This window comes from Pan paniscus, chromosome 4, assembly GCF_029289425.2.
Source record: "Pan paniscus chromosome 4, NHGRI_mPanPan1-v2.0_pri, whole genome shotgun sequence".
Classification (NCBI taxonomy): domain Eukaryota; kingdom Metazoa; phylum Chordata; class Mammalia; order Primates; family Hominidae; genus Pan; species Pan paniscus.
Window position 1 is genome coordinate 78,057,947 of NC_073253.2, and position 25,119 is coordinate 78,083,065.

The 25,119-nt window shown below is 44.9% G+C and overlaps 1 protein-coding gene, 1 non-coding gene and 1 pseudogene across 4 annotated transcripts in view; 2 read left to right on the plus strand and 1 right to left on the minus strand.

Annotated features, from left to right (window-relative positions):
* MTMR12 (myotubularin related protein 12) overlaps positions 1–18,921 on the plus strand; it is an 85,639-nt gene extending 66,718 nt beyond the window's left edge. The window contains exons 11-17 of one of the 3 annotated variants that reach the window (XM_034960215.2): positions 2,377–2,455; positions 3,846–3,916; positions 6,804–6,976; positions 10,841–11,008; positions 12,032–12,193; positions 12,920–12,979; positions 15,605–18,921. In XM_034960215.2, the coding sequence (XP_034816106.1) occupies positions 2,377–2,455; positions 3,846–3,916; positions 6,804–6,976; positions 10,841–11,008; positions 12,032–12,193; positions 12,920–12,979; positions 15,605–16,174 (1,283 nt within the window). In that variant the 3' untranslated portion in view covers positions 16,175–18,921. The remainder of the gene's footprint in view (positions 1–2,376; positions 2,456–3,845; positions 3,917–6,803; positions 6,977–10,840; positions 11,009–12,031; positions 12,194–12,919; positions 12,980–15,604) is intronic. The other 2 variants (XM_034960216.2, XM_063604525.1) reach the window with 2 other exon arrangements.
* On the plus strand, positions 11,095–11,204 carry LOC112439887 (U6 spliceosomal RNA). Its single transcript, XR_003028117.1, has one exon. It is a non-coding gene; the product is annotated as a U6 spliceosomal RNA (small nuclear RNA).
* The window catches only part of LOC100993603 (large ribosomal subunit protein eL27-like), a 75,712-nt pseudogene continuing 69,037 nt past the window's right edge, over positions 18,445–25,119 (minus strand).

Genomic DNA, 25,119 nt, shown 5'->3' on the forward strand with positions numbered 1-25,119 from the left:
GGCTACCGAGAGGTGGAAGTGGTCCAGCCAGGGCAAAAGCAGATATGTCAAGAGCAAAGGTCATGGCAACAGTTTTTTGTGATGCTCCAGCCATTTTGCTTGTTGACTTTCTGACCAAAGCACAAAAACATCTGCTTATGAGAGGTTTTGTTTTTTCTGAGACAAATTCTCACTCTGTTGCCCAGGCTGGAGTGCAGTGGTGTGATCTTGGCTCACTGCAACCTCCACCTCCTGGGTTCAAGTGATTCTTGTGCCTCAGCCTCCTGAGTAGCTGGAATTACAGGTGTGCACCACCACACCCGGCTAATATTTGTATTTTTAGTAGAGGCAAGGTTTCACCATGTTGGCCAGACTGGTCTTGAACTCCTTACCTCAAGTGATCTACCCTCCTCGGCCTCCCAAAGTGCTGGGATTAGAGGCATGAGCCACCATGCCCAGCCATAAGAGTGTTTTAAGAAAGTTGGCCAACGCTTTTGTAGAAAAATGCCTGGGAAGACTTCATCAGAGGGTCCTTCTCTACTGCTCATTCCTCCTATCAAACAAGGGCAATTTTGCAAGAGTTTTGATGGGAACTCATTAGGCATCTACCTTAAAAGTCTGATTTGGCTCCTTCTGACTTCATTTTCTAATCTTAAAAAATCCTTAAAGGGGGCTGGGCGTAGTAGCTCACGTGTATAATTGCAGCACTTTGGGAGGCCGAGGTGGGCGGATCACCAGAGGTCAGGAATTCAAGACCAGCCTAGCCAACATGGTGAAACCCCATCTCTACTAAAAATACAAAAATTAGCCAGGCATGGTGGTGGGCACCTGTAATGCCAGCTACTCCGGAGGCTGAGACAGAAGAATCGCTTGAACCCGGGAGGCAGAGGTTGCAGTGAGCTGAGATTGTGCCATTGCACATTGCACTCCAGCCTGGGTGACAAGAGCAAAACTCCATCTCAAAAAAAACACAGAAATCCTTGAAGGGAACACATTTTTTTTTCAGTTAGTAATGTAAAATAGACTGCAATGACATGGTTAAATTCCCAGGACCCTCAGTTCTTTAGAGGGGGTTGAGAGTGTCTTAAACTTGATGGAGCTTATGTTGAGAAATAAAGTTTATATTTTTTATTTTCATCTTTTAATTCCATGTTTTCACATACTTTTTGAAGTCCCCTTGTATATACTAACTATGCTAGGCGTTGGTGATAAAGAGAAATATAACACCAAGAGCTTATATTCTTGCAGGGGAAACAGCAATGTATGACTCAAACTAAAACATTACAATACATGTTTACTATTTAATCAAGGACACTCATTCTAGTTTTATTTCAGTCACTCAGGACTTTCAGGGATATCTGTCTTTTATTGATTTGAGTTTGCAACTTTTTTTTTCTTTTTTTCTTGAGATGGAGTTCTGTTCTTGTTGCCCAGGCTGGAGTGCAATGGTGCGATCTTAGCTCACTGTAACCTCCGCCACCCTGGTTCAAGCAATTCTCCTGCCTCAGCCTCCCAAGTAGCTGGGATTACAGGCATGGGCCACCACCCCCGGCTAATTTTTTTGTATTTTAGTAGAGACGGGGTTTCTCTGTGTTGGTCAGGCTGGTCTCAAACTTCTGACCTCAGTGATCCGCCCACCTCCGCCTCCCAAAGTGCAGAGATTACAGGCGTGAGCCACCACATCTGGCCTTTTTTTTTTCTTTTCTTTTCATTTTTTAGAAACAGGGTCTCACTCTGTTGCCAAGGCTAGGGTGCAGTGGTGCCACCATAGCTCACTGCAGCCTCAAACTCCTGGCCTCAAGTGATCTTCCTGCTTCTGGGATTATAGTACTGGGATTATAGGCATGAGCCACAGCACCCAGCCTGAGTTTGCAGCTTTTAAATATATTGGATTTCTGTAAGATTTAAGGTTCTCTGTTTTATAAGGCATGTAGGAGGAGTCATGTCATGGTATGCTGGGTGGACGAACTTGTGCATTGAGATTCTAATGAAAGTTAAGCCTGACCCTTAGGCTTCCGTGGCATCAGTATGGATCCAGTTGCATTTTCCACTTCTAGAATTAACAGCCTGGATGTCAACTATTTCTGCCTAAAGCATGTTACTCTCTGTCGACTTACAGGATGAACCATGGCTTTGTGTATGCATTGTAGGAATTTCTTATTTCAGCAATAAAGATCTCTTTTTGACCACCACAATCTTCTAGGGGCCTACAGCTCAGAAACCATTTCAGCTGAAGTTTTGAAATGACCCTTACTCAAAATAGAGTCCTGTGCCTGGATTCTGCAGTTTGAGTCAGGACTGTTAATCTGAATGACACAGTTGAGGAGCACAGGATTTTTGTGGCAAGTATGTCAGTGAACAATGACCTGACGTCTTTACTCCTTTTTCTTTTTTCAGATAACAGTACTGAATTTTGGGACACAGATATAAAATGGTTTTCTCTGTTGGAAAGTAGCAGCTGGCTTGACATAATCAGGTATTTCAAACCATTGTTTTACTCATGAATTTTGTAATTGTATAACTCAGGGTAGTAGATCAAACCGACAAATAATTTAACTGTTTGATATTTGACAGTTAAATATTCTTAGATCACATGTTCTACAGCTAGATTTTATATTTGCTACTTATTTCTGTGCACATTTGATAGGAATTTATGAACATGCCACCTGCTTACAAGGAGATGTACTCTACAGACAAGGCATTGAAAAAACACAGAAAGAGTGTGACAACCCAGAATTATTATTGAGGCAGCAGTGCTGGCCTCCAGGGAGGAAATTGAGGGTGAGAACAGGAGTGATACTGACTTTTCACTGAATACCTTTTTTAATCTTGTGTCTTATGCATATATTATCTGTGTTTTTAAAAACCATGATTAATGTCAGTTATTTTTGGTTTGGGACCGTTGAGAGTTCCAGAAAACAGTTATATTGCCTTTCCTACTTTCTATATTGAATAGCTCTTCTCTGTTGCCATTAAATAGAGGATATGGCAGAGAAAGGTGCAAAACAGAAATGATGATCAGGATGACAGAGTAGCTCTAATGCTAGGCTACATTTCAGGAGGGAGAGCAATGCTTCCTACTGCCTCACACACATTCTCCCTCCATTCTGAAGTGAGTACTGCGGAAAGGAGCCTTGGCCCTCCAGACACTGAACTGTGCTTCAGACATCCTGCTACACGTCTCATAATTTGAATATATAATGGCAGACAGGGATAAATGTTATGGAAGCAAAGAACCCTTCTTTGTGTGGGGTGGGCAGAGAAGGGTGAGCATCTCTAGCCAGATGAAGAGTCGGGGTGTGGGAAGGGAAGGTGGCTGGGGGGTAGGAGAGGACACCTCTGCAAGCAGAAGACAACATATGTGAAGGCCCCCAGTTATACAAGTCAGAGCTGGGAATCGCGGCAATAGTTGCAAAGGGAATAACGTGTAGAGAGAGACAAAAAGGATTTCTGAGCATATTGGAGCTTTTTAGCCATTCTGATACATTCAGTAGGTCACCTTAAGTAAAGCAATCTGGACATGTCTCACATTCTCCAGGTATGGATTTTTATGAATCTTGCTCACCAGCAGACTCAGGCGTGAGTTTTTAATAAGAATGTCTAGTTTAGAAATTACCTAGGAGCATTTTCACATCAACTTTAGGATTCCCTTCTGAAAATTTTCAGTTTCTAATGGGCAGGAATATATCCCGGTATCTAAATAATGTAAATGGAAGTTAGTTTCTTTTCTAGAGGATTTTAGCATGGAAAAAAAAAAAATAAGAGAGAAGACTGAAGATCAAGTCAGACTCTCTCTAAACTACATAATGTTTGTGTTACCAAGCTCATGAACTAATGCCCCTTTTTCTTGTCTCTTTCCTATTCAGACGTTGCCTGAAAAAAGCAATAGAGATTACAGAATGTATGGAAGCACAAAACATGAATGTTCTTCTTTTAGGTAATATATAGGAAGCACAAAGGATGATTTCCATTTTCCTTCACTTGAGATTCAATTTTTGTATATGTAGCTTTATGTATTTGGAAACAAAAGGAGTGAGTTAGTGTAGAAATCCTTCCTATTCCTTTCTCCCTAACCTTGGAATCCTTTGCCTTGGATTTCAGTGTTAGAGTTTAAAACAAAATTCTTTCACTTTGCACTTGGCAGACCTATTCACAGTCCACAAAGGAATTGTTGGTATCTTTACCAAAGCTCACATTTCTTAATGTTTTGGATTTTGTTTTATATTAACTGAGCTTGGTTAAATTTAAAATCTTTTTAGAATCCGTCTTATATAAAGAGATCCATGGATGATTTGGTTGTTATTTTTATATCTTTGTGGTTGACAACTTTATTCAGTTACCATAGAAACTTGGTGGCCTGTGAGTTCCTTTTCCTCAGCGGGCTTAACTCGCTGTACATGATGCAAACATTCAGAATGTGCGAAAGCAAGTGTGAACCACCATGCAAGGAAGATTGGTGCTGTAACTAGTTACATATGAGCTAAAACATTACCTGCTGTTTAGAAATACTATGTTTCGTTTAGCCCCACACTATAAATTAAGTAGATTGTCTCATGCTTTATACCCCCAAGCTTTTATCATTCTCTGAAACTCTGTAACTGTTGGCCCTGGGTTCTAAGGGCAGCCTGGAAAATGTATCTTTCTGTGGCTTCTGTCCATCTGATATTGGCTGACCGACTTAGATTTGAATACATTTATTGAGCCTCTGCCATGTGCAGGGCTCTGTTCCGCCTTCAAGAAGTTTGCAACCTAATGAGAGAGTTGCCTTAAGTGTGCTATTGAAAAAGACCTAACCAGCTGTGACAGAACAGAGCATTATTTGAGTACTGAGCAACTAGTGAAAAGGGGGAGGGATAAAGATTGGAGGTCTAAGAAACGGAAGGACTCAGGGCCAGAACACATTAATCACAGAGTTGCATAGAGTGAAATTTGAATCTTTGACTGATAGAACTGAGACGTCCTTCACTCCTGGATGGACTACTGAATTGTCTTACCTTGGAAATCTCTTTTAGTCCTTCATTCCATTACCCACAGGAGTATCATTAACACCCTTCAGATCCAAGAAGAAAGAGTTCCTTAAAAATGAAACTTGTGGCTGGACACGGTGGCTCACACCTGTAATCCCAGAATTTTGGGAGGCCAAGGCAGGCAGATCACCTGGGGCCAGGAGTTGGAGACCAGCCTGGCCGACATGACGAAACCCTGTCTCTACTAATAATGCAAAAATTAGTCGGGCTTGGTGCTGTGTGCCTGTAGTCCTGGCTACTCGGGAGGCTGAGGCACAAGAATTGCTTTAATCTGGGAGGCAGAGGTTGCAGTGAGCCAAGATTGTGCCACTGCACTCCAGCCTGGGTGACAGAGTGAGACTCTGTCTCCAAAAAAAAACTTGTTTTGAAAATTGATAGCACTAGAAGACAAAAATGAAAATCTGTTTCTCTGTAACCCATGTCATCCCATAGTTGAGGCTTGTTTCCTGGAGGGAGAAGTGTAAGCTTGGACCCGTAGTGCTCTGTGATTATAGGCGTCAGGATGAAAGAGTTATCACAATATGAGCACCTCCCTAGTTACAATTCATTCTTTTTTTTTTTTTTTTTTTTTTGAGACGGAGTCTCCCTCTGTTGTCCAGGCTGGAGTGCAATGGTGCGATCTCAGCTCACGGCAACCTCTGTCTCCCTGGTTCAAGCGATTCTTCTGCCTCAGCCTCCTGAGTAGCTGGGATTACAGGCGTGCACCACCATGCCCAGCTAATTTTTGTATTTTTAGTAGAGACGGGGTTTCACCATGTTGGTCAGACTGGTCTCGAACTCCTGACATCGTGATCCACCCGCCTCAGCCTCCCAAAGAGCTGGGATTACAGGCATGAGCCACCGCGCCCGGCCTACAATTCATTCTTAAGTTTCTCTAACACCAATGATACTAGCACCATCCTCCTCATGGACATTTTTTAAAAACAACTCGAGTTGCACCTATTTTTGTGAAAGGGAAACTATGGGGATGTAGACCCTGACTTTTAGGATCTTAAAACCCTTAAGACAAATGCACGGATAAAGATATGTGGTTCTTTTGCTCTAAGTCATGAATGTTAAACAAGTATGTGAGTGGACTTTTCATCAAATGAGTTTTGGAAAGTGCATGGCAGGTGGGCATGTAGAAGTAGACCAAGCAGAGTTTGTCTCCTAGGATAGGCAGGAGAAGCAGGCACCTCTGTGCCCCTCAAACAGAAAAGGACAGAGCCTTAGAGCTGAAAATAGAAATAATTTTGCTACAGTCAAGAAATATTAAACTTTCTCCAAAGTAGAGTTAGTGGAGGACTTAGGAGTGGAGGAAGGGATGTCTGAGGTGAGTTTGAGAAGCAGCTGAGCCATGAAATAGTGAGTTCAGTGACGGAGGCGTCCACACCCCAGGAGGAGTTCAGTGACGGAGGCTTCCACACCCTAGGAGGGAAGAGCTTTAGTCTTGGCCTGCGGAGCCTGGCAGGTCATCATTATGTGGGTGATTCTGCTGTCTCTGTGTGGCACACCTAGACCCCCACATGCTGAAAGTAGCTTTGCAGTGCTGCATTTATTTATTCAGTATGCAAATCCGCATTTAGTACCAGCGTATGCCAGAACCTGTACTAGACATGCTAGAGCAGTTCATGTCTCAATCTGAAAACATAACCCTTTGTTATTGGCCCTTGCCTTTAGGGAATAAGAACATGACCGTTAATAGTAGACCTTGGTGTTGGGAATCCTACTTTTAACTGTGCAAGTGAGAGCATTCTGAAACTTTTTAACATTTTATGCCCTCCTTCCTCTTTGCACTGCTGCTGGGGCCTCTCCTAGAGGAGAATGCATCCGACCTCTGCTGTCTCATTTCCTCTCTGGTGCAACTGATGATGGACCCCCACTGCAGAACCAGAATTGGTTTCCAGAGCCTCATCCAAAAGGAGTGGGTCATGGGTGGCCACTGTTTCTTGGATCGCTGCAACCATCTCCGCCAGAACGACAAAGAGGAGGTGAGTTCCCTCACTGCAGACTGTTTCCGTCATGGGGAGAACTACTGAATCTCTTATTTAATACCTGTCATCAAATGTAGTAGGATTGCTGCTTGCAAAGTGTAAGCCAAACAGGTTTGTTAAGAAAACTAGGATCGTTTCATTGTGTGATGACTTTGGATACTTTAATAATAGTGAAACCTTTCCCAGAGGAAAGAGATATTAACAAGTATGTTCAGAGTTTTCTAAATTGTGTACACCAAGGGTGTATACATATTTCACAGTGGGAATAATATTTATTAATAAGACTTAAATATAAAGTAACTCAGTGAGGGAGACTCCTACCTTTTCTACAAAATTAGTCTTTGCAATAAAAAGATATTCAGGGTGCAGGTTTTCTACAGAAAATATAGGTTGAGCATCCCTTATCTGAAAGTCACGGGACCAGAAGTGTTTCAGATTTCAAATTGTTTTGGATTTTGGAATATTTGCATTCCATTACTGGTTGAGCATCCTTAATCCAAAAATTGGAGGCCTGGCATGGTGGTTTGCACCTGTAATCCCAGCACTTTGGGAGAACAGGAGTTTGAAACCAGCCTAGGCAACATAGACAGACCTCATCTCTACCAAAAATAAAAATAAAATAAAATAAACTGGGCATGGTGATGCCTGACTACAGTCCCAGTTACCAGGGAAGGTGAGGTGAGAGGATTGCTTGAGCCTGGGAGGTCAAAGCTGCAGTGAGCCATGATTGTGCCACTGCACTCCAGCCTGAGTGACAGTGAGACCCTATCTCAAAATAAATAAAGTTTTAGATTTTGGAACTGAATGATTTCAGATTTTCAGAGTCAATTTTTTTTTTTTTTTTTTTTTTTTTTGAGACGGAGTCTTGCTCTGTTGCACAGGCTAGAGTGCAGTGGTGCAGTCTCAGCTCACTGCAGCCTCTGCCTCCTGGGTTTAAGCTTATCTCCTGCCTCAGCCTCCCTAGTAATTGGCATTACAGGTGTGCACTACCATGCCTGGCGAATTTTTTGTATTTTTAGTAGAGATGGGGTTTCGCCATGTTGGCCAGGCTGGTCTTGAACTCCTGACCTCAAGTGACCCACCTGCCTCAGCCTCCCAAAGTGCTGGGATTACAGGCATGAGCTGCCACACCTGGCCATTCAGAGTCAATTTTCCTTGCACTTAAACCTTTTTGAAATAAAGCACAGGGGCCAGGCACGGTGGCTCCCACCTGTAATCCCAGGACTTTGGGAGGCCAAGGCAGGTGGGTCACAAGGTCAGGAGGTCGACACCATCCTGGCTAACACGGTGAAACCCCGTCTCTACTAAAAATACAAAAAATTAGCCGGGTGTGGTGGCACATGCCTGTAGTCCCAGCTACTTGGGAGGCTGAGGCAGGAGAATCACTTAAACCCGGGAGGCAGAGGTTGCAGTGAGCCAAGATTGTGCCACTGCATTCCAGCCTGGGTGACAGAATGAGACTCCATCTCCAAAAAAAAAAGAAGAAAGCACAGGGTTATGTTAATGCCATCTGTTACCAGGGCCTTAGTGGTAGCGTGGGTGGGAATGTCCCCATAGCCTCTTCTGCTTCTGTCTGGATTAATCGCTCCAGGCCTGGACCTCCAAGTTCAGGCACAGGAGAGTTAGCATTTTAGGTCACCTGGTGAAAATGAGTCCCCCAGATTGTGGTGTACATGTCTAGATGACAGCTGTACACACTCCCTTGGCTGCCTTATTGATGATTGTTGGAAGGAAAAATGAAAACACACAAACTTTCTTTAATCAACTCACCTGCAGTGCTGACGTATGCTAGCAGTGTTACTTGTGGTTTTTCATACTCCAGGTAGTCAGCATGTCTGTCTGTGGTACAGAACAGCTTGACACAGAATGCTGTGGGCACACAGAGCCATGGCTCCTGATCGTAAGGGCTTGGCAGGTTCCTTGGGTGATCCAGGTCTCTCTCACTGAGCAAGATGGTTTCTTTCAGGCCTGGCCTGTACTTATCTGTGTCCCATTGAGCTGAATAGAAATCACATCTTTCAGTCCTGGAAGGGACTTGAAGAAACTAATTTGAAAGGTTGATGGCATTTACATAACATGGGAGGCAGAGAGAGCTGATACTTTGTGGAGACGAGTATGGTTGTTTTTTTCTTTTTTTTTTTCTTTTTTTTTTGGAGAAGGAGTTTCGCTCGTGTTGCCCAGGCTAGAGTGCAATGGCACGATCTTGGCTCATTGCAACCTCCTCTTCCCGGGTTCAAGTGATTCTCCTGCCTCAGCCTCTTAAGTAGCTGGGATTACAGGCATGCCCCTCCATTCCCGGCTAATTTTGTATTTTTAGTAGAGACAGGGTTTCACCATGTTGGTCAGGTATCGAACTCTTGACCTCAGGTGATTCACCCATGTCAGCCTCCCAAAATGCTGGGATTACAAGCGTGAGCCACAGCGCCCAGCCTTGTTTTGTTTTTGAGACATGGTCTCTCTCTCTTGCCCAGGCTGGAATACAGTTGCACAGTCATGGCTTACTGCAGTTTCAACCCCCTGGGCTCAAGCAATCCTCCTGCCTCAGCCTTCTGAGTAGCTGGGACTATAGGCGTACACTACCATGCCTAGCTAATTTTTGTATTTTTTGCAGAGATGGGTTTTGCCATGTTGCCCAGGTTGGTCTCAAACTCCCGGGCTCAGGTGATCCATCTGCCTCAGCCTCCCAAAGTGCTGGAAATACACACATGAGCCACCGCGCCTACCCATATGTTTTTGTATATCTTGAGAAAAGGGGGACTGGCAGGCACCATGTCTAATGGGGAAAGAGTCTGAGGTCTAAGAAGAGACCTGATCTGCTGCTGTTCACCCAGCCCTTGGAGAAGTCACTTGTATTTTCTGAGCCTATTGCCCTGCCTATACATTGCAGTTCAAATATTTTCCACTCTATTTAATGATATTATGCATAAAATGAAGTGTGAAATAAAATTGCTGTACAAATGTTTCTTAGCATCTCAACATGGACATATTGGAGTTTTGAAGGAAAATTGAAAAGAAACATGAGCCCTGTGTGAGACCCTGGGGACCGGCCTCCAGGCATCTCCAATCTTCCCTTTCCTCCTTTGTAAGGGAGAGACTAACATAGCTTCTCTTAGCCCCCTGGCAGGATCACTGGTTAATCAGGGAGGATAAGCGCTTTCTAAATGATAAAGCACACTAGAAACTACTCTCCCTGCTCATCAAGGGCTCGCCTCTGGGAGCTAATAAATGAGGCTTGTGGATTTGTAAAGATACATTTTGAAAACATTTTGAAACTCACTTTCACTGCTTCTCCCTTGTCTCCCATCCCCGTTGTCTTCTGGGCCCTCACTGCAGGGTGGACAGGAGGCTTCTCCTTCCACGTTGGTCTCCAAGATCAAACCCTGTCAGTTAGTGTGTGGGCAGGTGGGGAATAGAAGTTCCCTCCCACCCCCCGTAACTTTTTATTGACAAAATTCAAAGTAGCACTCATAATTAAGTACATTGTTTGGTAATACAGTACTACTAATGGAAGAATGGAATTTTTTTGGAGGAGATAATATTTTGCTTAATTGGGGTTCTAAGTTAGTGTTTTCTATTATCAGAATCAATTGCAGATGCTCATCTGTAACACTGATCCATAATGAGGTTTTTACATATTTCGTCTTTGAAATGTCTTTGACACAGATAGGCATGTAAATCGCAAGCATGTGATTTCAGTTGAGCGTATTTCTCACTTGGGATGGTATGGAGTATTCTGTGTTTCCCAGAGAATGAAGTCCTCAGAAGTGCTTATTCCACAGCTGTTGAGGTGGCTGCCCCCTGAACTCAGGATGGCTTGCTCTGGGCTCTGCCCACCAAGTAACGTATCTTGTTTTCATGCAGGTTCCCGTGTTCCTGCTTTTCCTAGATTGTGTCTGGCAGCTGGTGCACCAGCATCCCCCGGCATTTGAATTCACAGAGACTTACCTGACTGTTTTGTCAGATAGCCTGTATATACCTATTTTTAGCACCTTCTTCTTCAATTCACCTCATCAAAAAGATACTAACATGGTAAGAGTCCCTCTTAGGAACCTGTGTATTAAAGAGGCTTCTTCTCACAAGTAGGATGCAGTAATACTGATGCTACAAATAAAATGGTGCTCACTTGGCAGCACATACACTAAACAAAGTTGGAATAATACAGAGAAGATTAGCATGGCCCCTGCGAGAGGATGACATGCAAACTCATGAGACGTTCCATATTTTAAAAAAGATATTGAACACTATATACCAAGCATTGGTCTAAGAGCTTCTTAGGTATTAATATTTACTCCTTACAGCACCCTATGGCATATGCATTTTTATTATCCTGGAGGAAGCTGAGGCAAAAAAAGGATAAGTAACTCACTCGTGGTCACATGGTAAATATTGGAACTGGAAGCAAGTGTTGAAGCTGGGGAATTAAGCAAAATTCAAAGCTGTCCATTTGAAAGACAGTTAGACCAGATGTCCTCCGATTTTGCCTGATGCCTGGAACTCCTCTGTGAAGAGAATGGGGACCAGCAGAGCAGGGAAGCTAGCCTTTTCCTTCCATCTTAACCCTTTTGGCCCTTCCTGGACTGTGCCCCCAATTAGATAATCTCAGTGCTTCTGAGCAGCCTCCTGAGGGCTACAGGCTTTGCTTGAGCTGGGAGGATTACCAAATCCCCCAGTGAAGTAGGAGCAACAGCCCTGCTTTCAGAGCTCAGCCTTGTGACTCACCAGCTTCGTGACCTTGGGCAGTTCAGTTTTCTGAGCCTTGGTTTCCTCAAATGTAAAATTGGAAAAACAACAGTTGCCTCGCGAGGCTGTGGAAGCACCCAGCACAGCGGCTGGTGTGTAGACTGCTGGAAAGGAAGTGTCCTTGTTCTTGCCCTCCTCCCACACCAAAAGCTTGTAGTGAATAACCACAGGTAGCATCAGCCTTAAATGCCCATGATTATTCATTCTCAGGGCAGAGCAGGAGCATGCTTCCTGGTGCCTGTGTCCAGAAGTATGTGTTTGCCTTCCTCAGCCCTCCCTGGAAAACAGCATGACCTGTGCTTGTTTTGGCAGGGTAGAGAAGGCCAGGATACACAAAGCAAGCCTTTGAATCTGCTCACCGTGTGGGATTGGTCGGTGCAGTTTGAACCCAAAGCCCAGACATTGCTCAAAAACCCTCTTTATGTGGAAAAGCCAAAACTGGACAAAGGCCAACGGAAAGGAATGCGCTTCAAAGTAAGATGTCCACATGTCTAAACCCCCTTCAGCTGCCCAGACCCCGTGCATGTAATGATAAAAGGTACTTATGGATTCTGTCTGCCAGCATTTTCTACCCCTCGAAGCAGTCTGCAGAGTTGAGACTTGTGATGGTCAAATTGTCAAGGGCCATTAGAATCCTTTGCTTTCAGCAAATCACCTTTGCCCTGGTACAACAGGGCCATTTGCCAGATGTCACTGTGGATGCTGCCGCCCTGGTCATACTCCATGGAATCGTGCCTCTTGTCCTGCCTGTGTGTGTGTGTGTGTTAGTAGAGTAAAAGGAACATTGATTGTGTGGGTTTTACTTGGCTGATACCAGTTCATTTATTATAATAAATAGTAAGACTTTTCTTAATGAGCTGTGCCTGTAAACCACAGGTTGCAAAACTCTGTCAAGGGCTGCAAAGTCTCTGTCACAACTACCCCTCTACTGTTGTAGTACAAAAGAAGCCTTAGTCTGCTCTGCCCTTGGAGTAGCCATTCTTTATTCCTTTACTTGAAAAAAAAAAAAGGAGCCTTAGTAGGTGAACAAGTAGGCATAGCTGTGTTCCAGTGTTTACGAGAACAGGCGCCAGGCCAGATTTGGCCTGAGGGGTGGCCAGTTTGCTGACCTATGCTATGAGCCACAAATGTCAGAAAGTCATTTTAGTTGATAATCCCAAAGTTCCCTAACTGATGAATTATTTAACTGACATTTCCTAGCTCTGTCTCCAGGCCCAGAATTTCTCCCCCACAGAGTCCACAAAGGAGAGAGCAGTGATGGTAAGTCTAAGTCGATGTGTGTCACTGCCTTCTCCATGCCATCCTTATCCTGCCTGATCTGGAGGGCTTCAGAAAGCCTGGCCCTTTCTGGTGTGTCAGAGTTGGTTCCATTCTAAAGAGGACTGGGGACCTGGGTGAGCCACGGCCAGCAGAGACGATGTTGGCTGCTGAACGACTCAGAACGGCCACTTTGCCCTTTTAGGGGCCGCAGGCCCAGGGTGGAGTTTCCCCTTTCTGGCTGAGCCTCTTCTGCCAGTTTGACCAGAATTGCCCTGAGCCCCAGAATAGCTTGGCCAGAAATTGGTTTTTCTTCAGTGTGTTGTGCCCCCTGGTGGCTGCATGCACATTCTCATGAGAGCTGGATTGGCACCACAGAAACTGCCCTGTGCCAGAGTGGCAGGGGACCTCAGAGACAGCGAGGACAACGTCCGTTGTTTTACGGGAGGAACCTAAGGCTCCCCCTTCCAATAATGGATTTCATTTCTCTCCTCAGACCTAGCTTTTCTAATCGTCTCTTTTCCTTGGGAGATAGGGACAGACAGCCTAAGCTCCAGGAGTTGGCAGGTGGGAAAGGACTGAGCTGAAGGGGTGGAGAATTTCAGGTTGCACTAGCTAAATCACAGTTGGGACGGGGGCGACAAGAAACCTTGAAGCCTTTGGGTAAGAAGACCAGATATCAGGTGGAGCGATGTGTTGAGCGGCCTGGTGGCCTGGGGGAAGTTCTGCAGAGACTCTGAGGAAGCAGGGGCTGAGCAGCATGTGGTGCTGCCGTGCAAATGCCACACGGTGGGGGGGACCCATTCCAGTGTGCAGCCTCGGTGTCAGCCGCAGGCCCGGGCCAGGCTTTGGCCTGCAGAGCTGCTGGCATGTCAGCTGGTCTTGAGTGCTCCCTTCGCTTAGGAGATAGAGAGAAGGGGGCTTCCAGGACCAAGGAGAGCTCAGTAGAGAGCCCAGGCTCTGGAGCCAGACTATTTGAACCACCTTTGGCACTGAGCAGCAGTGCCTTCGGCAGATTGCTTACCTCTGTGCCTTAGTTTCCTTGCTTGTAAAGTGGGGCAATAATAGTGACTTTGAGAATGAGGTGCTCAGTGAATGTGAGTACTGAGCACAGAACCGAGCAGGCAGGAAGCACTGGGTGGTGGTTCAGTGTAGTCCCTGCCCTGCCTGACACATCTTCACGATGGAGAAAAAGAGAGGCCACTGAATCCTGGCCTTCATCTTTCCTGACCCTGGATGGAAAGTCAAATCCTGGTCACCTCCGAGCTGTGGTCTTGTGGATGGTTTTGTTTTCTTTTTAATATTTTTATTGTTATTCCATATTTCATAATAAGGAAATAATTTTCTTTACAATAAAGAATATCTTTTTACAAGGAAGAACCATTGATGGAAATATGTTAGAGAGTTTTAGAGTGAACCTGAAAATTAAGTTGTTATCTCTTCTTACTTCAAATGAACAGTAGCAAAAGAGCTGGACAAACAGCTTCTCCCCACATGTTTTTACTTCTGCTTTGGGCACTGGGGAACCCTCATGACCTTCCGACCACATCCATCTTTTACAACCCTTTTTTTTTTTTTTTTTTTTTTTTTTTTTTTGCGAGCCAGAGTTGTGCTGTCATTGCCCAGGCTGGAGTGCAACGGCGTGATCTCGGCTCACTGCAGCCTCTGCCTCCTGGGTTCAAGCAATTCTCCTCCCTCAGCCTCAGGTGCCCACCACCACACCCTGCTAATTTTTTCTATTTTTAGTAGAGACGGGGTTTTGCCATTTTGGCCAGGTTGAGGTTGGTCTTGAACTCCTGGCCTCAGGTGATCTGCCCGCCTCGGTCTCCCAAAGTGCTAGGATTACAGGCATGAGCTACTGCGCCCAGCCTCACAACCCTTTCTCAGTGCACCCCCAAATATAATACTCTGCTCTGGCCACAGAGAATGACCAAGGGGGGAAATATGAAAATGTGAAAATGCTCTCCCATTTTCTACTCCATGCAGGTTGCCAGACAAGTCTGGTCAGCTTAGCTGGCTCATCACATTTCTTTGCTCTCACCTGCCTGTTTTCTTTATCTAAAAGAATCTTTATGACTTAGGCTTAAACTCCCACTGGATGCCTGATAAGCTGCTATTTCACCCATGTGATAGTATCTTCTGGTAGTTAGCAGTGCCTCCTTGCAGTTGTTCAGAAGATTGTAGTGGTTAACAGCCTTAAAGTTCTCAAAGAAGAAACATCTTTTTCCCTTTAGAACATGAATGGGCCTGACCCACAAGTTCCCCTAAATCATTAAACTATCTTAAGTTAAACAGCTTTTTCAGAAGTGCTTTGTGTCCTGTGGTGCCCCTGTGACAGAGGAGGAGGGCACCAAAAGCTCCTTTCTCTGTGTCCCAGCATGCCTTTCTGCACAGCTGCCACGTGCACCTGCTTTCCCATTTGTTTCTGGTACAGTGTGCACCATGGGAATACACAGGAATACCCCACCTCTGGATGTCACAGCGTGTTAATGAGTGTGCATTCACATGGCAACACTGATGTCTCTTGGAACTTGTTAAAGCAGGGTTATGCTCTTTTTGTTATGGTAACAGCTGTTAACTGTGCCTGTTATGTTAACCAGTGATTTTTATTTGTGTTTTCTCTCAAAGCATCAACGACAACTTTCTTTGCCACTTACACAATCTAAGTCATCTCCCAAAAGAGGATTTTTCAGGGAAGAAACAGATCATTTAATTAAAAACCTTCTGGGCAAGAGAATTAGCAAACTTATTAATTCTTCTGATGAGCTCCAAGACAACTTTCGAGAGTTCTATGACAGCTGGCATAGCAAGTCCACTGACTACCATGGTTTGTTGTTACCGCATATCGAGGGGCCCGAACTCAAAGTCTGGGCCCAGCGCTACCTACGTTGGATTCCAGAAGCCCAAATCCTAGGTGGTGGCCAAGTGGCCACTCTGAGCAAACTCTTGGAAATGATGGAGGAAGTCCAGAGTTTACAAGAGAAGATCGACGAGAGACACCACAGCCAGCAGGCCCCCCAGGCTGAGGCCCCCTGCCTGCTGAGGAACTCTGCCCGCCTCTCGTCTTTGTTTCCTTTCGCTCTGCTCCAGCGACATTCCTCTAAGCCCGTCTTACCCACCAGTGGCTGGAAAGCTTTGGGAGATGAAGACGATTTGGCCAAACGAGAAGATGAGTTCGTGGACCTAGGGGATGTGTGACCTGTTTGTTGAGTGATTGTGAAAGAGGAATGTGGGAGATTGGGACAGCTGATCCCTGGATTTGTGTCACGCTACAGCTAATGCTGGCTGGGTCCTTAGCCCAGCACTCCGTTAGAAAAAACCTGGGCCTTCGGGAAAAGAGGTGGCTCTCATTATTTTTCATGATTCTAAAAGACTATGCAATTAAAACCGCATCTGTAGTATTATTAATTGGAAGGAATTATTACTTGACCAGTAATAGGGTTGTGGCCATTTTCTGATGCCTAAGTATTATACAGAGCCCACAATGGCCAGTTTACTACCAGAAAGGGCTTCAGTAAGATATTCTTGGACTTGATACTTTCTTCAGATCCTCTTTGTGCCAAGATAATTTATCCAGTCATTGGGAATAGTAAGTTTCTGTGTAACCCATCTCAATTATAGAAGCAAGTTCAGCTTTATGTATTTGTATGGGGAGTTGAAGATTCAGATAGAGGTATTAAGATGTGTGGCATTTACTTAAACCATCACATTTTTTCTTTCTACGCCCCCTTGCCTGTAAAACACCTGGGAAGTTCCACTGGTGTCATCCACCCTGATGCTTCAGACCACCCTCCCTTCTTCACAGACCGTGTCACTTTGCCTGTGGGTGGGGGCTAGCCAGCCACCACCCTCTTTTCTGTGCTGCCAGCCCCAGGTCTTCCTCCGCCTGCTCCACACCACTCGCCGCTGTCCCTCTGCACTCCCTGCCTTGGTGCGTGTAGTCCCAGTGTCTCACTGCCAAACCTCTTGGTTACGCTGCGGGGATCTGTTTCTTTGCCTGAGATCCTTCCTGAGGAGCTTCCGTTCCTCTGGAGCCTCTCCTTGTTTGGAACAAATCGCTTCGCCTTTTTCTACTTGCCTGCTGAAGCTTTGGAGCACTTGTGATTGCAGTTTTCTGCCGCAACCCCTAAGCCGAGTTCCTCACATTCTTTTACCTTTATGGACTGATGGGATTGGGTCACTTTTGAATGTGGCTTTCATAGGAAAGCAGCTTAAACATAAATATCAGAAGTGATGATTATCATATGATACCTCAGTGATTTTAAAAGCCATAGAAGAAACTTGACTATGCCTGGTCACCTTCTTGGATCTGCTGTCTAAATGATATATATATATATATGAGATATATATATCATATATATCTCATATATATGAGATATATATCATATATCTCATATGTATCATATATATGATATATATATGATATATATATTTTTTTTAATGCAGGAAAGTATACTTTGGAAGGAGCAGATTTTTTTGTTCTCAGTGGAACCCTGTCAAATTGCATAAAAGAGAAAAAAAACAAAACTCATTAGAATGTTTTAAATTGAATGTTTGCCTTTTACATATATTTGCTCTTCAGTATGGATCCCAATTTGAATGTTACATGTTTGGAAAAACTTTCAGTTGCTCAAGGGCAATAAGAAAATTTGAGGCCGGGTGTGGTGGCTCACGCCTGTAATCCCAGCACTTTGGGAGGCTCAGGTGGTTGAATTGCTTGAGCCCAGGAGTTCGAGACCAGCCTGGGCAACATGGCAAAACCCTGTCTCTACTAAAAATACAAAAATTAGCTGGGTGTGGTGGTGCATGCCTGTAGTCCCAGCTACTCGGGAGGCTGAGGTGGGAGGATCCCGTGAGCCCGGGAGGTGGAGTTTGCAGTGAGCTAAGATCGTGCCACTGCACTCTGGCCTGGGTGATGGAGCAAGACCTCATCTCAAAAAAAAGAAAATTGGAAACTATTGACTAAGAGAAGTTTCTAGGTTTGCACTGAATTGTCTTTTGTACATACGGTGAATTGTTTTGCTGTTCTCCTCACTCCATATTAATGCAGGAGCCAGGTTGGTCTGTTAGGATGAACAAAGGTTGAGGGGAGGGCAGGATTCGTGCATCTGGGGGCCAAACACCTGTTCCGTCTTGATTGCCTTAAGAGTTAGCGAGGTCAGTGTTAGGCTTGCAATAGGGATTTTAAAATACACTAACTAGTTCCTTAGCTACCTTCACATACATTCTATAGGCCTTCTTAAATTAGCACTAACCTCCACTTCCTTCTCTGCCCCATTGCCTCCCAAATATGCTATGGAGCTATTTTTGTTACCACATTATAACGTGAATATTTATACAGTAGCCTCTTCAGGCTTTGTAATTTTCATTCCAAAAATGCCCGGTGTGATGCTTTACACTCTACAAAGTATGGTTTAAAGGCACAAGGTCATGGCCTTTGTCATAGCAGTTGAATGTGCATTGAAATATTTTTCTATGATTTTTTAAAATTACAATAGAAAAATAAGCTGTTGTAACGTGTAAGGTCATGACAATTTTTGTATTTATATTTGAAATCAGATTTCTATAACTCGTATTTGTGTACAGAATTCTCAATGGATTTATATATTGTGAAATTTTTATCCGAGATTGGGATGTGGATTATGCTTAACAGTGAAAGCTGAAATGAGACCATTTACTTTGTTTAAAATGCTGTACTGTGCAAGTTTGGAAATGTAAATTAATTTACTGTATATAATATCTTGAGTTTGTTTATACCTCCAAGTTTTTACACTGAAGATAAACTAGCTTTAATTCAAAACTTTTTTTTTCTTTATAAGGGAATAAGCTGTTGAGCTAAACCTGTATACTTGTGCTTTTTATTTTCTGGATGCACAATGAAAGTTTATACTTGTATCTCACTGCATCATATCTGATTGCAGAAATTAAAGCACAATTTACAAGCAGTACTGTACTTGGTGTGGTTGGTATAACACATGGAGTAATACCTTTCATTCTTTCAGGAAATACTGAGCATGTACTGGGTACTTGGCAGGGCCAGTGGGGACAGCAGGGAAGAGTGCAGTTTGCGTTCTTGTGGGGCACAGGGAGGTTTGGTGGTGGGAACCAATAACCAAACAAATATTTACAATAGGCGATTTGTAGTTACATGTATATCACAGCACTATTCACAATAGCAAAGACATGGAATCAACCCAGGTGCCCATCAGTGATGGATTGGATCAGGAAAATGTGGTACATATACACCATGGGATACTATACAGCTATAAAAAAGAATGGAATCACGTCCTTAGCGGCAACATGGATGCAGCTGGAGTCCATTATCCTAAGTGAATTAATGCAGAAACAGAAAACCAAATACTGAATGTTCTCATAAGTGGGAGCTAAACATTGGGTATTGGACGTAAAGATATGAACAACAGACATGGGACTCAAAATGGGGAGGGAGTCGGGGAAGGGTTGAAAAACTACCTATTGGGTACTGTGTTCACCATTTGAGTGATGGGTTCAATTGAAGCCCAAACTTCAGCATCACGCAATATACCCATGTAATAAACCTGCACATGTACCCTCTGAATCTAAAGTAAAAATAATAAAAAATCTAGCTGACACTGTGGCTGTAATACCACAGTGTCATACGCCTGTAATACCAGCACTTTGGGAGGCCAAGGCGGGCGGATCACCTGAAGTGTCGGGAGTTCAAGACCAGCCTGGCAACGTGGTGAAACCCTGTCTCTACTAAAAATACAAAATTAGCTGGGTGTGGTGGCGCATGCCTGTGATCCCAGCTACTTGGGAGGATGAGGCAGGAGAATCGCTTGAACCTGAGAGGTGGAGGTTGCAGTGAGCCAAGATCTCACCACGGCACTCCAGCCTGGGCAACAGAGGAGGGCTCTGTCCGAAAAAAAAAAAAAATCCTAGGTGATGATAAAATGCTGAAGAAAAAATAGGGTGGGGATAGGGTGATTAAAAGAAAAGAGTTTTTAACCCTGAAATTAGATATTATTACCTCTCTGCTTTCTGTGGGGATCTGTAAAATTAGAATTCTGTTACTCTGGAATAAAAATTGCTGGAAGAGATCTGAGTACATTTAAACCATGAAAGATAGAAAAAGGCTTTGTTTTTGCTTTCAGAGAGGTTAAGTGAGCGAGCACAGGGTAAGATGGCTTATGAGAGTAGGATTTGTTTCTAATTCGTTTTGTTTAATACTTAACTAGATTGAGACATAGCACTTTGTATGTTCTGAGAAACAAGGCTCATATTTCTTTGACCTTTCCTACCTACAGAGGAGGCTTCCCACTCTGCTGCTTGTCCCCATCCCCCTTTCCTATCTGGCCAGCACATTATGTCCAGAAAGCTAGCTCTGAGACACCCCTGGAATTTAATAAGCTCTCATGGATGCCACGTGCTTTTCAGATGTTTTGCTTCTTTGGTGTTTGTATTAAATTCCCAAGTAGTAGTTGTGACCGTAGAGTTTAGCAGCTTCTCGTCTTATTTTCCACATTTGTTTAGCTCTTGTACTTTTGGTGGACTTAGCTGTCTCTCACTCTTGATTTTGCTTGTTCCTTGATGTCCAGGTGAGGGCATGGAGGGACTTGGGGAGTAAAGAGTGGAATGTTCTCCGTCCAGTGTGAAACAGGGTGGGGGGTCGGCTCCTGTTGGGAACTAGCCCCTGTGCCTTCATGTCCCCTATCATTAAGGGAGTTGGAGGCAGAGGGGGGCCTGTCTATAGCCTGTTTTCTGGCCAGGCGCAGTGGCTCACACCTGTAATCCAGCACTTTGGGAGGCTGATCACAAGGTCAGGAGATCAAGACCATCCTGGCTAACATGGTGAAACCCTGTCTCTACTAAAAATACAAAAAAATTAGCCATGCGTGGTGGCGGGCGCCTGAAATCCCAGCTACTTGGGAGGCTGAGGCAAGAGAATAGCATGAACCTGGGAGGCGGAGCTTGCAGTGAGCAGAGATCACACCACTGCACTCGAGCCTGGGCGACAGAGCGACTCTTGTCTCAAAATAAATAAATAAATGAATAAAGCCTGTTTTCTGAGCCCTTCCTGTGGTCGTGTGCTGGGCTTGTGTCCCACTGTGGCTCTAGATTATTTATAAATGTGTCCCTGGGGCAGGACAATTTGGGGCTGAGCACGCAGGATGCCCCTGCCCTGCTGCAGAGACAAGAGCTACAGAGATGCATGGCCTTATTGGGTCCACCTTCCACACACACATACAACACCCTGAAAAGTACTAGCATGAGGGTGGGAGAGGCAAGACCCTGTTTGTACCGTGGGTTCCAGTGTAACCAGGGATGTGTCCAAGTGCCTACACTTGAGTTTGTTGATAACCAGGCTAGCTGTGGGTAGTGCAAAATCAGTGTTTTAAATATCATGTATTGAAAAGTAATTTGAGTGGTTTTATGTCTGAAAACAGACATCTCAGCCTGTTTTGTGGTTCAGACCCAGGTTCTTTTCTTTTTAAATCCCCTATTACACTGTCTGCCCTTAGCAATTAAAAGATATAAAGTGTGTTACTATATGAAAATATGCACAGTAAGCTTTTTTCAATATATGATCTGTAGGTTCACACACAGTAAGCTTTTTGGACTTGTTTTTTAAAAACTTCCATTTTGCTAGCCAGTTTCATAAAGGGCTGTCTGGCCCTGAATGTTTTTATGAAATCCTGAATGGAGGACTTTTCAAATTGTCTTCGCAGAAGTCTGGGGCCCAATGAATGTTGTGCTTACTCATCCCCAGCACTGAAAGGGCACAAGTGCATGCCATTCCTGGGAAGGAAAAGAATGCAGATGGATGGCATTTCATCCCTGGACTGACCCTGAGGACTCTGCTTGGAATGCTACTGCAGTAGCCTCCAGGAGAGGATGGAAAAGACCTCTCCTCTCTCCCCAGCTGATGGGGGTGGGGTGGGGGGAAACAGTAGAGATTGGTGGGGGTGGGGCAGGGGTGGACTGGGAAGGGGCACAAGGGAATGTTCTGGAGTGATGGTAGATGGTAGCATTGTATATCTTTTTTTTTTTTTTTGAGACAGAGTCTTGCTCTGTCACCCAGGCTGGAGTGCAGTGGCACAATCTTGGCTCACTGCAACCTCTGCCTCCCGGGTTCAAGCAATTCTCCCGCCTCAGCCTCCCAACTAACTGGGATTACAGGCGCCCACCACCAGGCCCGGCTAATTTTTTTTTTTTTTTGTATTTTTAGTAGAGACGGGGTTTCACCGTGTTAGCCAGGATGGTCTCGATCTCCTGACCTCATGATCCTCCCACCTCGGCCTCCCAAAGTGCTGGGATTACAGGCGTGAGCCACCGCGCCTGGCCAAAAAAAAAAAAATTTTTTTTTTTGAGACAGGATCTCATTCTGTTGCCAAGGCTGGTGTGCAGTGGTGTGACCACAGCTCACTACAGCCTTGACCTCCATTTTGTAGAAATGGAATCTCACTATGTTGCCCAGGCCGGTCTTGAACTTCTGAGCTTGAGTGATCCTCCTGCCTTGTCCTCCAAGAGTGGTGGGTTTGGAGGTATGAGCCACCGTGCCTGGTTCTGGCTCTCTGAAGCCAGACTGCCTGAGTCTGAATCCCTGCTTTGCAGCTCACAAACTAGGATAACATCCCTCCATCTCTGTTTCCTCATCAGTAAAATGGCACCATGCCCAGAACCCACCTCACTGGAGAGTTGGAGGGTTAAGGATAAGTGTCTATTATAATGTAAATATTCAATACATGGAGCTATTATTATCTATGTGTGTGGTCATTTACATACATCATGTAAACAGAGGGATGTGTGTGTGTGTCTGTGTGTGTGCGTGTGTGTGTGTGTGTTTAAACTTAATCTGCACCCCAGGAACAATTAACATTTGAAGTATCCTAAACAGGAACCCAGGTTCCAAAGGTGGCTACATAAGCACTTCAAATGTTTTCAAAATCTATCCCAGAAGGTTTGTTGAACAGCACATGGAATGTTAAAAATCATCTTTCAAAGGTGCAATGAGTGGGTACTTGAGGTATGTGGTTGGCTAGAAATATCAAAGAGGCCTCACTCTCACACCTACAGGATATACAAATCCATCAGGCCCAGCAGTATAAACACATCAGAGCAGAGAACGAGGCCTAAAAACCCTCCACATCACCAGACGGACTGCAGGGTTAGCTGGTCCTGCTGTCTCGTAGCATCTTTTTGTTTTTGTTTTGAAACAGGGTCTTACTCTGTCACCCAGGCTGGAGTGCAGTGGCACAGTCATGGCTCACTGCAACCTCCGCCTCCCAGGCTCAAGTGATCCTCCCACCTCAGCCTCCCTGGTAGCTGGGACTACAGGGGTGTGCTACCGTGCCCGGCTAATTTTTGTATTTTTAGTAGAGACAGGGTTTTGCCATATTGCCCAGGCTGGTCTGTAACTCCTGAGCTCAAGTGATCCACCTGCCTCAGCCTTCCAAAGTGCTAGGATTACAGGTGTGAGCCACCACGCCCAGCCTGTATCTAACTTAAGAGTAAAACTTTCATGCAAGGTATTGTGTGGAGGCCTGAGGACACAGAGTGGGAATCCTCCACAAAGTCTAAGAACAGGAAATATGACTTTTTTTTTTCTTTTGAATTTTTAATGACCAAAACAAAGCATCTAAAACCGCAGCTTCTGGAAGAACCACTTGTTCTTGCCTGTCTTATATCTCTCTTCAAACTTGACCTTGGCTTCTCGTGGGGCCTTGCATTTAAGAGCAGGGTCTCTAAAGACATCCTTATTGATGACAGTTTTGTCTAAGGGAATAAGATACCCACAGAATACCTTGTGGCTGTTAGGTGATTGTAGTTATAAACTTTCACAAAAGACTTGATCTTTGACCTCTTGGAGATCTTCTTCTTGCCCATGGCAGCTGTCACTTTGAGGGGATAGCGGTCAATTCCAGCCACCAGAACATGGCTGAAGGGGCTGTCTGAGGTGCCATCATCATTGCTCTTCACAATGACGGCTTTGCGTCCAGCGTAGCCTCCAGCCAGGACAAGCACCACCTTCCCAGGTTTCATGAATTTGTCCATCACTCGGGCCTATAGCAAAGAGGCGGAAATTTTGGGCTGTTAACAAAAGTCCAAGGCTCCCGCTGTCATTGTAAAACACCACTGCTGGGGAGGTGGTGGTGATGGAAGCAGGGAGCTATAGCCCTGCCTGCCTCTAACTGCCGGAAGCTACTGACACCAGAAGGACATCACCATTGCCGAATGGCCAAGTTGACTTAGGTCAATTTATGACATCCTACCAGATTTACTGGAAATTCTATCATAATTACATTATAGTTGATTTACTGGATATTCATGGTTATATCTGGGGGCCTCCTTGCTCATTCCTTAGAGCTGTGTGGGAGCCCAGGGCATATGAATTCTGCTGGTGGCCTTCTGTCCACCATGGCTGCTGCCTAGGAGCTCTTTGCCTGAGGTCTATATGTGTTAGTTTGGATTCCCCCAGAAGCAGGCTCTGGATCAAGGATTTGGGTGCAAGTGGTTTATCTGGGCAGTGTTCCCAGGTACCACTGTGAAATGATGGGGAACGGAGAAAGGGAAAACAAAGAATAACAGATACAGTAAGGAACGAGTGATTACTGTGGGCAACTGGGGCCAGCCCCCTGGGGACTCCCGAGAGACCATGCGGAGCATGTTTGGAATAGTCCCACAGAAGAGTGAGGAAGCTGGGGTACTGACAACTCCTCTCCCCACTAGTTGAGGGCGGGTTGCTCCTGGGAATCTGTTGGTGTGTGCAGGGACTGCCAGAGATGTGGGCAAGGGACCGCCTACTGCAGTCCATAGGGTCCGCTGGGAGATGGACAGCCTTCCTGCCACAGCAAGTCTGGGGACAGCATCTCTGACAAAGCCTCCAAGCCAGGCACCTGGCTGGCTTGGTCTAGCCTAGCCAAGCACACTGTGTAACAATCCCCCACCCAGGGGCCAGGCCTCTGCAACTTGCAGTAATGCCCAAATATTTAGCTGCTCATTCAAGGGGGTGGTACATCAAAATAAGAAAACAGCCAGGCGCGGTGGCTCACACCTGTAATCCCAGCACTTTGGGAGGCTGAGGCAGGCAGATCACCTGAGGACAGGAGTTTGAGACCAACCTGGCCAACATGGTGAAACCCTGTATCCACAAAAAATACAAA